Below are 13,287 nucleotides of genomic sequence, written 5' to 3' on the forward strand. Positions count from 1 at the left end.
CGAATTCGTCGAACCTTGACACCTGGTGCAAGGAATTCCCGTAGCGCAACTCGGGGAAATCGAATTCGTCGACCCTTTGCACCTAGTGCGAAAAATTCCTGTAGCGCAACTCGCGAAAGTCGAATTCGTCGACCCTTGACACCTGGTGCGAGAAATTCCCGTAGCGCAACTCGGGGAAGTCGAAATCGTCGACTCTTGGCACCTGGTGCGAGAAATTCCCGTAAATTTTAATGATAATGATAATACTCTGGGCCCCGTAAATTCTTCATTCGTCCCTGCGGACAGAGGAGAAGAATAAGGAGACGACGTTTCTTAATTTTTTGCATTACCAACATCACTTTTTGACCGCTTGTATCTCTGAAACGGCTGGACCAATTTAAATTTTTTTTGGCTTAAATTAGTCGTGGCGATGCCGCCTTTAAGGATATACTATGTGTTTTTATAAAATTTTTTATATTTTAGTTGCTACAAACCCCCGAAAAGTCGACTTTGTGCGCGCAGGATAAGAGACTTAGTAGTGTCATTTTCTGAACTTTGCCAGAGATTCTTTTCCTGACTTAGTAGTGTCGTTTTTTGAACTTGGCCGGAGACACTACCGCGTCTCCTGATAAAGAGTTACAGTTTAGATCCCGCTCATTATTACACTTTACCGGGGTACACGTGGGACGCTATAATGAAGTACACGCGCGTAAAATTCGAGTTGCTCACGGACATCGATATGGTGCTGTTTGTTGAGCGCGGTATACGCGGCGGTCTCAGCCAATGCTCCAACCGATACGCCGCCGCCAACAACAAATACATGCCATCGTACGATCCATCGGAACCGTCATCGTACTTAATGTACTTTGATGTAAACAACTTGTACGGGTGGGCAATGTGTCAACCGCTGCCCTACGCCAAATTTCGATGAGTTGACAATGTCGAAAACTTTGACGTAATGTCCGTTGCATCCGATTCGGTTACCGGTTACGTGCTGGAAGTCGATCTCGAGTATCCGGTGAATCTTCACGACGCGCACGCCGACCTGCCGTTCTGCCCGACGCGCGATAAGCCGCCCGGCAAGCGGGAGGTCAAGTTACTCGCAACGCTGTACGATAAGCAGCGTTATGTCATCCACTACCGTAATCTGCAGCAATGCGTGCTACATGGTCTGCGAATTGCAAAGATTCACCGCGTACTGCAATTTGTGCAATCTCCATGGCTCCGCAGATACATAGAATTAAATACGCAGTTTCGGACACGGGCGACAAACGATTTCAAGAAAAATTTATACAAATTGATGAACAACGCGGTTTTTGGCAAAACCATGGAGAATGTGCGAAATCACACGGATGTACGGCTCGTTACACAGTGGGAGGGTCGGTACGGAGCGGAGGCTATGATCGCCAGACCAAATTTCCACAGTCGAAGCGTGTTCTCGGAGAATCTAGTCGCCGTAAAGTTGCGAAAACTCGAAGTGAAATTCAACAAGCCGATCTACGTGGGTATGTGTATCCTCGACATATCCAAGACCTGCTTGTACGAGTTTCACTACGAGTACATGGCGCCTCTCTACCGCGACAAGTGTAAAATTTTGTATACCGATACCGACAGTCTGATATACTTTCTACATTGCGAGGACGTATATCACGATATGAAACGCGATATATCCAAATTCGACACAAGCGACTACTCCGAGGACAACATTTACGGTATACCGCGCGCCAACAAAAAAGTACCCGGTCTGATGAAAGATGAGAATAACGGCGCGATCATGACGGAATTTGTCGGACTGAGAGCGAAGATGTACGCATTGAGAGTCACCGGCCAAAAAGATACAAAAAAGGTGAAAGGTGTAAAAAAGAGTGTAGTCGCTAGAACAATAACGTTCGACGATTACACTCGGTGTCTCAACGACGAAATCGAGCTGACGCGGCGTCAATCGTGCATTCGCTCAAAGATGCACGAGGTGTACACAGTGTCGGAGTCGAAGCTCGCGCTCAGTCCGTACGACGATAAGCGGCACGTCGTATCCGGTTCCACCGACACTCTACCATGGGGACATCACAAAATACAATTGTAAATAATGTGTAGTAATTTATATAGTTTAATATTTTATGTATTATTATCGTTGTTAGTTTTAAATGTATATATTGTAACATGTTGTAGTAATAAAGAACATCATTGTATATAAATGTATAATAGTTTATTATAATGCAATGTAAAATATACATAGTTTATTACAATACATCGTCTTTATTTATCCAAGAATTATGCGAATTGTCGAATCCCAACCACTTTACAAACACCTTACCGTCCTTTCGGCGCAACACCTTCTCCACGAGATAAACGTCGGATTGAGCGGTCTTGAGCAATTCGTACTCGTAAAAGCCTCCCGTGACCGGATCTCCGCGATAATCTTTAATCAGATACGTCACAGGATTGGTACGTTGCACCGTGGTGATCTTAAACACCTCCGTCGACCAATTCGGCGTGTATCCTTTTTCGAATACAGTTTTGAATTTGCTCACACGCACCGAATCACCCACCCTGAATTTCGCCGGCGCGGCAATTTTTATATTACTGTACACGGTGCTCAAGAGTCCCTTTGCGATCTCGGGAGTGACATCGATCGGGCGCATACCGATCGTACGATGTTTACGACCGTTGTATTCTGAGACCAATCGCGGTAAATCGTCGATCCACCTGTACGATCCCATGAGCTTAAAAAACTTCCACATTTCGTTCTTTAACGTGCGATTGAATCGTTCCATCACCGAAGCCTTCATGACCGAGTATGTCGAATAATGATTGATGCCGTGTTTCTTGACAAGATTTTGGAAATCTCTGTTGTAAAATTCTTTTCCATGGTCGGTCTGCAAGTTTTTCGAAATTCTCTTCCTAAATATCGCGGAAAATGCTTTAGATGTTTCAATTCCACCTTTGGTCTTTAAGGGCATGGCCCACGCGTACTTGCTCAACACATCGATAACGGTTAGAATGTAGTTGCAGCTGCCGTTGGATCGCGAGTACGGTCTCATCTCGACAATGTCAGCCTGCCACAAATCGTCGTATCCTTTCACGACGACTGGCCTACGCGTAAAGTTTCTTCTCGCCGGTGCGTGGAGCTCGTCAACGAGCGATCTCCTCTCCAGGCTCACTGCTTCCTTCTTGCTCATTGTGATTCGTTTTGCTTCTTCTTCTTCATCGCCTCATCGTAGTATTCGATGAAATTTTTTCTCACAGCTCTACGAAGATTGTGAATCTCTCGCTCGACAAGACTCTTCGTCTCTCGCTCGTGATCGACAAGTTTTCCATCGAGTCGCGCTACACTCTCGTCGAGGAGACCTCTCAGATCGTGAATCTGTCGTTCCAACGCCACGTATCTGGTCTCGATGTAATCGTCGTGGTCTCTCTTCCAGGTCCGCTTGGTATTCTCCGAATCTTCGAGTCTCGAAAGTACTTCTCGCTTAAAATTTTCATAGAGCATACGATCTCGATTCTCACGATCGCTCATAAGCTTGAGGTGATGATCCAGATGCAGCTTGTTGACGGCGTCGGTGTTCGCTTCAGGGTCGGCGAGATGTCTGATTACACGTGACTTGGCGTTGAAAACCTCACCATCCTTGCAGAGACAATGCTCGCGCACGTAATTCTTCGAGACTCCGCCGCTCTGTCTCGTCACCCTGTCGCTTCCTCCTCCTAGCTGTAGTCCGAATTTGTTGATAGACATTCCTGTAGCATCGCACGAGCAATACTGGCGATAGTTGAAAAGCTGTGATCAATTTATAATCAGACCAGCTTCGCGCAGTTCCTCGATAATCGAGAGAAACTCGTTGTCGTGCGCGTTGTTTCCCGCCTGACGGGAGGCGTCCAGCAATCGAAGGCGATCCACCAATTTGTTCGGATCATCCCAGTGCACGTAATCGACCGCGTTGTCGGTCACAGTCATGGTCTGTGGTACGTTACACTTGGGTAACGTGTGACCCGCACCTCTCTTGTCGAGATGTGCAACACCTCCACCTTTCTTAGATATCAGAGGTGTGATGATATGTTTGTATTTGTATCCTTTGTTTCCCAAAATAGGTAAATGCGTGTTATGACCGCGTCTGTGAGCGTTAGTAGCGAGTAGTATGCTCTTGTACTTTTGTTTGTCATCTTCCGTACACAGCGTTTCGTCGGGAAGTCTTTTGAATATTAATTCAAACACACCGGGTGTGCCCGCGTATTTCACACCGTCCACGATCAAATTGTCGTCTCTATCAATGTCGAAGGCCTTGTCTCCGAGAAACGTTCCCGCATCGTTGAAGTATACGCCGTACACGTTGTCGATCCCTCTTTTCTTGTCACCGCTCAAGAGCTCCCCGATGTACTCTTGGCCCAGCGGAACCACTTGACCATACAGAGCTTCCTGGTTTTCAAACGTTTGCATCGTCTCTCGCAAGGATGGCACGAGAGACGGATCCACGCTGTCGGTTTCATTCAACCTCATCGGGCTTTCGAACGCTAATTTTTGTGGTTGGAGCGTGATATCCGGCTTTATTCGTTTACCCACTGGCACGGTGCTGTGCTGCACTGTGCTCCATCGCTTTCGATTCTTCTTCTTCTTCAACTCCGGTGTAGACGGCTCTTTGATAGGATTATCATCACCCTTGATGTTCTCGACGATTCGTTTCAACGGCTCTACGATCGGTTTCAACCGTTTCTCCAATTGCACCTCTTGCTCCACTCTACCCGTCTTCAACGTCCGATGCTTCTTGCGAATCGACTCGCTCGTACGAGCGATTTCCTTCGCGATCTTCTCCCTCTCGTCAATATCTTTCGTGTCGAGCGTCATCGTCAACGTCTCGAGAACGACTAACCATTCCGCGGTACCGCAAACCAGAGCTGCCAGTTTTCTCCGAAGAGCTCCACACGCACACAACCGAGACCCGCTGACGTCACGTGTCCGTGTGCGCTCGGCTGTCGACTGGTAGAAGTGAGCGGACCTATGTCTTGTATCTCCTTCCCACCAAGCCTAGCATCAAACCGGTTTTGACGCTCGCACCATTTTTTCTGCCAAGCGTTGGCAGCAAAAATGCTTTCCCGAATTTCGCTCCACGCGACTAAGTCGACTAGCGGCGTGTTGCTTTCGCTCGACGCGATATTTTTTCTGAGATTTACAGTCTTTTATGAAATATATATCATATTCATATTAATAAAATATTTTAACATTATGTATTTGCAGAATAATATTTTTCACGTTAATGTATAAAATAAGAATAAAGTAATAAAAATTATATATCGCAATATATAAACAAAACAAGTAACATTTCTACAATTTTAGTAGAAAAACATTTTTCCTATTAAAACATATTAACATGAGTTAATTGCGATAAAAATAAGCTTTAAACATATTTAATATATTATTTATTTATTTATATGTTCCAATTTTACACATTAACGTGAAAAATCACATTATAAATGCATAATATCTTTTGTAAATAGCAAGATACATTGAGAAGTAAAGGAAAAAATTGATTGAAAATAAAAGAAACATGTTTTTACTTAAAAAATATTTATGACTATCTTATTCAACACAAAAGTAATCTGGACAAAGCATACCAATGTGATTATACATCGGATAGTTTAGTATTTTAATTTTATTTTAACCATTTTAATATAGTGGTCTTCCGCACCACCCAAGAGGTGGATCTTCGCCAGGAACCCTATTGTATCACTTTTCATTTTTCTTTATACATTACCTTTATATAGATATGGTGTCGTTTGCAGACAAGATACTTATCATACACTTATCGGTCATAAATGTGGTGTCATTTGCAGACAAAATACTTGTTACATGCCTGTCGTTTATAAGTGTGGTGTTCTTTGTGGACATATTAATGAAATTTTATTTATCTTAATTAAAAATGATAAGGATCAACAAATAATAAAATTATAAAAGGAAAGGAGCAATAGGAATCAAAACGCTAGATTTTAGTGCGAACGAACTTGTATTGAGTTATAATAAACATCAGTATAAACAGACATTTCATAGCCTGTCATCAGGCTATTCTTAGTGTGGAATAAATAAAATTCATATGAAAACGCACGCTGATTTACATTAAGATTTGAGTTAAAACAAATATAATTTAGACGCAAGATTTGTTGTAAAATTAATAAAAAAAGTTAGTTTTAACATTGATATAATCAATGTTAGCTCGTCGATTTTACAAATAAAAGCTCGTCGGTTTTACAAATAAAAGATAGAAGAAAAAAATTAAAAATTGAAAATTTGTCAAAAATTTTATAAAAAAAGTTAATTAAAATAAAATAAAATAATAAAATTAATTAAAATCATTCAATATTCGAGATCAACAAGTTAAAGAAAAGTTAGTCAATAAAAAAATAATAAAATAAAATAAAATAAAATTTACAAAATTTATATTAAGATAAATAATAGTTTTTTATTATTGTATGACCTCTTCCCCGACTGCCTCTTCTGTTCCCCTGGCCACCTCTATTGTTTTGGCCTCCTCTTCATCTTGTTATTCCAGAAGGACCTGGTCTAACATGATTGTCATATTGTAAATTTCGCCGAGCGTACCACCGTGCACGCGACCAACCACCTCCTCTTCTTTTTTTTTTTTAAAAATAAACACATTTATAGATTAATAATTTAAAACAATTATGCATATGAATAAATCATTTAGTTACAAAAAAATAAATAAATATCAATATATATGTGTTAGAGCGTAAGGTTTAATTAATCAATGCGCCCCGTTATCTACTTTAGTAGGGGAAGGTGGGGTAAGACGGACCCCCTAAGCGAAAATGGCTATATTTTTTATATTAATGACAAAAAATAACTGAAATTTAGCATGAAGAAACTGTAGAATGTTTATTATAAGATTATAATGTTAAATTTTCAAAATTTGCAAAAGTTTGAATTATTATTAAGATTTTTAAAAACTTAACTTTTGTCCGTTTTACCCCATGGGTGGGGTAAAATGGACCATCCCATGGGGTAAAACGGACCAAGCCGAGATAATATGGATCAAGAAATAATTTAACTGATTAACTCAAAATCAAAACTATATATTATTTATTAAATATTTTTGAATAAGAATAGAAATTAATTTAACATTAATTATTTTATTATACACACAAATCTTTAAAATAATTATAATCTTTATAATTTTTAACGTTTATATTAAATATAACATTAAATATAACATTTTAAAATAAAGCATGTAAATAAAATAAATAATTATTATAAAATCTGTTTTTATTTGGAGACATTATTTTCAATAAATTTCAAGTTTCTTCTACTTTTAACAGTGCGTTTTTTATTTTTCATAGCTTTTTCCAGTAAAAAAAATGAAATATAAAATATTTCTCAAATCAGAGCAAATATATAAGCAGAAAACTATAAGTAGAAAGTATAAGTAGAAAATATAAGTAGAACAAATATATAAATTGGTCCGTTTTACCCCATTTAAATTGGTCCATTTTACCCCACATAACAACATTAACATTATCTTATTTTTATTTACCTGTATCAAAATTATTTTTGAAATGTAACTGATGAAATATTACTTCTAAATAACCAGAAATATGGAACTTGTAAAAAAATTTAAAAATTTTAAGTTTTGCAATCTTAGTCACTTAAAATGTAATACTAAGAAATTAGATCACGAGATCTATTTGCAAGAATTTGACGTTTCTTTATAAATAACTTACGATAGTCTTATGATATAATGACGTAATTTTTAAACAGTTAAAAAGCATCAAAAAGGAAATTAATTTTATGTTTATCCAGCAGATAGAGGTACGTACTAATAAGATCTAGCAAATGGACTATTTTACCCCGCGGTCCGTCTTACCCCACCTTCCCCTACATAGCGCGTTTCTATTTTTGTTTTCTGTATTCTGGCGCGTAATGTGTGCGGTAGCGTCTTGCGCATGCATCCGGTTTCCTGTTCCGTTCTGCCCTCTCTCTTGTGGGTAGGTCTGACTGTGTGTGTGTCTTGTGTAGCTCGCCGTGTCATCACGCTGTACAATCAGTATGCGCTAAATAAACTTTATATCCTTTATACTGTGCATTCTCTAAATCCCGTACAACCTTAACAATATGAAAGAGGCTAATAGAGCCACCGCTGGTTGTTAGTGCGAATTTTTTTATCTCTTATATTTTTTCTCCTCCCGTTTTCCTTCCTTTCAAATAACTTGCTTACTTTAATCATACATTCCGATTCTTGAATAATAAGATCGATGTATGCAATTCTCGTACACTTTAGTGTCTCGAATCTGAGATCAGTGTACATTTTAATAATGTCTCAATGCAGACGAATCAAGTTTCTATACAAAACATAAAAAATTTCGCACTAACAACCAACGGTGGCTCCATTAGCCTCTTTCATATATATTGATATTTATTTATTTTTTTGTAACTAAATGATTTATTCATATGCATAATTGTTTTAAATTATTAATCTATTGTCACGTCCCGGCGCGGTGGCGGTAACACGTAGTGTTCGCACCTTTACGCGAGACTCAATCGGTAAGATTCATGAACCAATGAAAAAGTAAAAGATCAGAAAAAGAACGTGAAACACAAATGTTGTGTTTAATATAAAAAATCGTAACCAAAATCCCTTTCTAATGGGTAGCGAAATTAAATGAGAGATCGTAAGGGAAGCAGTATCGCATTGATATTTTGTTGCTCCTTACGCGAACAACGTGTATGACCAATAATTAGGACCGTATTCTAATGAATAATAAATTTAAATAATAAATCGTAAAGGAAAGCAGTATCGCATTGATATTTTGTTGCGACTCTGCAAAACAACGTGTATAGTAATAATTAGGACCGTATTTTAATGAATAATAAATTCAAATAATAAATCTTAAGGAAAGCAGTATCGCATCGATATTTTGTTGCGACTCTGCAAAACAACGTGTATAGTAATAATTAGGGCCGTATTTTAATGAATAGTTAATTTAAATAGAGGCGAATAATGAATCCGAGTAAGACCACAAGAAAATGAATATGATAATAATGCAGCAACGTAGTAAGAAATAGTAATCAACCATTGTGACTGACATGTAATTATTTAAGTTTTATTATCATGCATTTGAAATGAAAGAATCGCTTAATACCATTAGAATGCATCAAGTATATGTTGACCGAAAATTTAAGAGAGTAACATTGGGTTTCGCTGATCATAAAAACTTTCTCCGTTTTCAGCGAGATTTTGCATATAATTAAGGTACCTGTCTTCGCATTCGTGACACTCGGAAATCGGTTGAATCAACGCGAGGTAGCGATGGCAAATAATGCAATGTAATCTTGGGCGGCGACGCCCGACGGATGCGTAATGCCTATCATTTAAAACTACGAATAAACTTTTATATTCAATCGGTTCGCTAGCGATGCATTCTTTGCAAAGACGCTCTTTTGCCGTAGGATTCACGAAGCTGGTTTCACGAACGCAACTAGCTAAGGAGTACCTATAAAGATATTCCAATCGAGGCGACCGACAAGCGTAACGTTTCCCCACAGACCGAGACTGAGTCAGAATTGAAATTGCGAATGCGAAAACTAACGATTTGACCGAAACTGACTCTCTGACTGAGTATTGACGGCTTACTGAAAAATTGAATACTGACTCGGCGGCATCGCAGGGCCCGTATTTATACTCCTCTGGATCTTCAGAGACAAAGGTTTGTCCTATGCAATAGGACCGCACATGAATGTAATCTCGCTTTAGAATATCGAATGTTCGAGGCATGGTTTATATAAAACTGCAGGCGATACTTGAACCTAAGTTTTGAGAGTGGTATGGTTAACATAAAACCGTAGGTGATATCCGGACCTAAGTTTTGAGAGCGACGACAGATAATTTATAGTCGTACGCTTTGAAACGCAACAAGGGGTTTACGTTACGCGAAAGGTTTCGTGTTGCGCCTTTCTGGCGACATGTGTCGAGCGCTATTGATACAGCGAGCGATAATTCCAAGAGGCGATAAACTAGAAAGTTTAAGACAAAAATTTACGAGTGGAAATCTACTTGCTAAAATATGGGGACGTTACACCTCCCCCCCTAAAATAAAATATTGGACCATGCGCCAATATTTGAACATATACTAATTATAGCTATGAACCAAAGCATAATACAAAATAATAAAACATAGGTTTTGACAAAATTGATCCAATATTTGGATGTATACGAATTATAACCATAAACCGCGCAATACAAAAATAAAACATAAAATTTGACAAAATTGATCCAATATTTGGACGTATACCAATTATAACCATGAAGCACACAATACAAAAATAGCGAAACATAAATTTGGACAAGAAATAGTGCAATATTTGCAACCATATATAAAATTACCGAAGCATAATGGAATATACTTAACCATAAAATTATCAAGATAATATGATGAAGGAGAGATTATGAAATATACGCAACCATATATATATGAGAGTACAAGATAGTTCAAAATATTATTTCGTTACTTTAACCTGGGGTACGATGTCGCGTGGACAGTCGTCTAACAATTGTCTTAATTCTTTATAAGAGTATTTATGTTCACTCACATTACAATTTTCACCAGAGGACGATTCCTGAGATTGTTCGCAGATCGGCACAGGTGATGGAGCGGATGGTTCCACGTTTTCACCCTGGTTTGGAGTCTTCTTCTCTTTGATTGGTGCCGTTTGTCCCAGATGTAGTAATAAATGAGTGATGGAAGTCCAGATGGCTCCCAAAAGATGTAAGCTCCATCCATAAACAGAATGTAGAGCGTAACCGTGGATGATCGTATCGATGACAAGTTTCGTTACTCGAATAACGATAAAAATTCCGAGCACTCCTGCACTCGCGGATCCAAAACTGATAAAGCCCCTCCAAATTCTTTTACCGGTGCTTTCAGCCAGCTGATCCAAAGATTTCTCGTCCAGAAGACCCAAAATTGAAATGCTCCCGGATGGAACGGTTTGTCCCATCACTCCTCGAGCCAAATTATGTAAAGTTGACGGCTTTTCGACTGGAAACATTATATGGTCCTGCAATCGTTCCAGATCATCGTTTGTGTAAATTCCGCTTGTGGCAAGCGATGAAGGGTTGACGTATTTCCATTTTGGATTGGTGAGAGGTTGAATGGTTTGTGGAGGCAGTGACTCCGTTGGACGTTGTCCCGTCCGAAACCAAATTCCATGTAACTTGTACATCGTAGGCAAAAGTTCGTTGCAGTCTCGCCGAGTTCCCGCTTTGGAAAGAATTCTTGATCTTGGTAGCAGAAACATGGAAATATTCCGATGATAAACTGGAAGCTCGTTGTAGCAGTCTTCTGTGTGTCTAATTTTGCACTCGGTAGGCTCGCATTTGATGATGTGAATAACATCACCGGCGATTACTGCTGTGTAACCAACGTTTTTCATAATTCGAGAGGCCATCTCGTCCGGGGCGATGCTGGCCAGTGAGAGTGCATTCTTCAGGATTTGTTTTTCTAGAGCACATTTCTGTTCCATGATGTCTTGGTATAGTGTTGAGAGTTGGCTTTGGACATGCTTCTCGATGTAGACAAATTTAGAATTCACGTAAGCAAATATATCTAAATTGTCTACAGGCGTTTTAGAACGTGTTCTGAATGCTTTCCCTTGCTGGGTTTCGAAGATGAAGAGCTTCGGATGTTCCGTGTGGTAGATTCTGTATCCACAAAGATTAACTTCTGTAGTTTTTGCCAGTGCGAAAGTCGTTCCATGTGTTGTAACTGCATATACTACAGGCGTGGATTGATTATCTCGCGGTGTAAGCTTGGTAGCATACCCCTCGTATAAAGTATCATACTGGTCGAAATGGCAATTGTCGATTGATGTTATAGGCCAATAAGATTCACTTCCTTCTGAATCTATGCAGTATCCTGTGAAGGCATCACATGTTGTTCCCGATGGCAGCATCACGAGATTTGAAACTCTTTTTACTGGAGCTTCAAATGAGTGTAATTCCACCTTGACGGTGGCTTGGACAACAACGCTATCCCATGATCCCTGTCCGTCGGTATATTGTGCACCAGAACAGCGCCCATCCGTAGCAACCGATCCGGCCAGAGTAATACTGTGTCGGCTAGTACGGTTTTGCGGAACACGATCAATTATTGCATTTCCGATCACGACAGTTCCGGTTTCGTGAAGACGAGAGCAGCCAATTGATCCAATTTCTTGAACATAATTTCTCTGTCCATTGTGCACTATTGAAATGTGAGAATGCATTCCGCAATGATATACAATGCGGTCTATTTCCACTTTACATTGTATGACCTTAATACGATGAAAGTCGGACAGTTGTAGCATTGGATGTATGTTTCCTCTCGATTGGGTTCGATACTATCCAAATTGCAATCACCAATATCAATGAGCGAGAGTGTCGTTATATTTAATCCGTTTCCTGTGCAATCGTACCCAGTGAGTCCCAGTGAAAGGGGTACGAGCAGTAGGAGTATGATTAGAGTAGCCTTCATGATGATGTCGTCCGATTCCTTCTTGATGAACTGGCTGTTGATTGTTCCGATGGCCAGTTATATAAGTCTTCATTGATGACTGGTGGGGGATCCGTAGAGTGAGGTGCATCCTTTGCGATACGTAACTTATCAGCGTGCACAATTCGAGTCTTGTGTAAACTTATTGCCAATTTAACATTATTATTGTTCATCACCCGAATAACATCGTAAGGGCCGATATACTAATCACACAGTTTGTTTTTGTTCGGCTCTTTTAACAAATAAACTTTATCACCTACTTTAAACTCATACGGCTTAATTCGCCTATCGTAATAAGTCTTTGACCTTTCCTTTGACCTGATTAAATTATTTCGAGCATTATCTTGTACCTCATTTAAACGAAAAAACAATTGAGTCAAGTAATTAGCATAACTTTCGTTACGAATATCATCCAAAGATGGATCGCTACTTGGAACTCTAGCAATTTTACCAAAAACCAATTCATAAGGCGTATATCTCGTACCTTCATACACGCTTGTATTATAAGAAAAACATGCAAATTTTAGATATTCGTCCCAATCTTTACGGGTAACAAATTGTTTCAAATACTCCCACAAAACGTGGTGTGAGCGTTCTACCGAACCGTTCGACTGAGGCCTGTAGGCAGTAGTTTTATATTGCCTAATTCTAAATTTATGCGCAACAGTACGCATCAAAATATTAACAAAATTTGTACCTTGATCAGTCAAAAGAGCTTTCGGGGCTCCGAATGTACAAATAAAATCTTGGATAAATGCATCGGCTACATGGGTAGCAGTG

The 13,287-nt window shown here is 39.4% G+C and overlaps 2 protein-coding genes across 2 annotated transcripts; one reads left to right on the forward strand and one right to left on the reverse strand.

Moving 5' to 3' along the window:
- LOC105679413 (uncharacterized) lies at positions 1-2,213 on the forward strand. Its single transcript, XM_067355215.1, has one exon. It carries the CDS (start codon positions 938-940, stop codon positions 2,060-2,062), a length of 1,125 nt encoding a protein of 374 aa, XP_067211316.1. The 5' UTR covers positions 1-937; the 3' UTR covers positions 2,063-2,213.
- A 7,978-nt stretch (positions 2,214-10,191) lies between these two features.
- On the reverse strand, positions 10,192-12,322 carry LOC136997442 (uncharacterized). Its single transcript, XM_067348193.1, has one exon. It carries the CDS (start codon positions 12,320-12,322, stop codon positions 10,475-10,477), a length of 1,848 nt encoding a protein of 615 aa, XP_067204294.1. The 3' UTR covers positions 10,192-10,474.
- Positions 12,323-13,287: the final 965 nt, after the last annotated feature.

This window comes from Linepithema humile, chromosome 1 (genome assembly GCF_040581485.1).
Source record: "Linepithema humile isolate Giens D197 chromosome 1, Lhum_UNIL_v1.0, whole genome shotgun sequence".
NCBI classification, from domain to species: Eukaryota; Metazoa; Arthropoda; class Insecta; order Hymenoptera; family Formicidae; genus Linepithema; species Linepithema humile.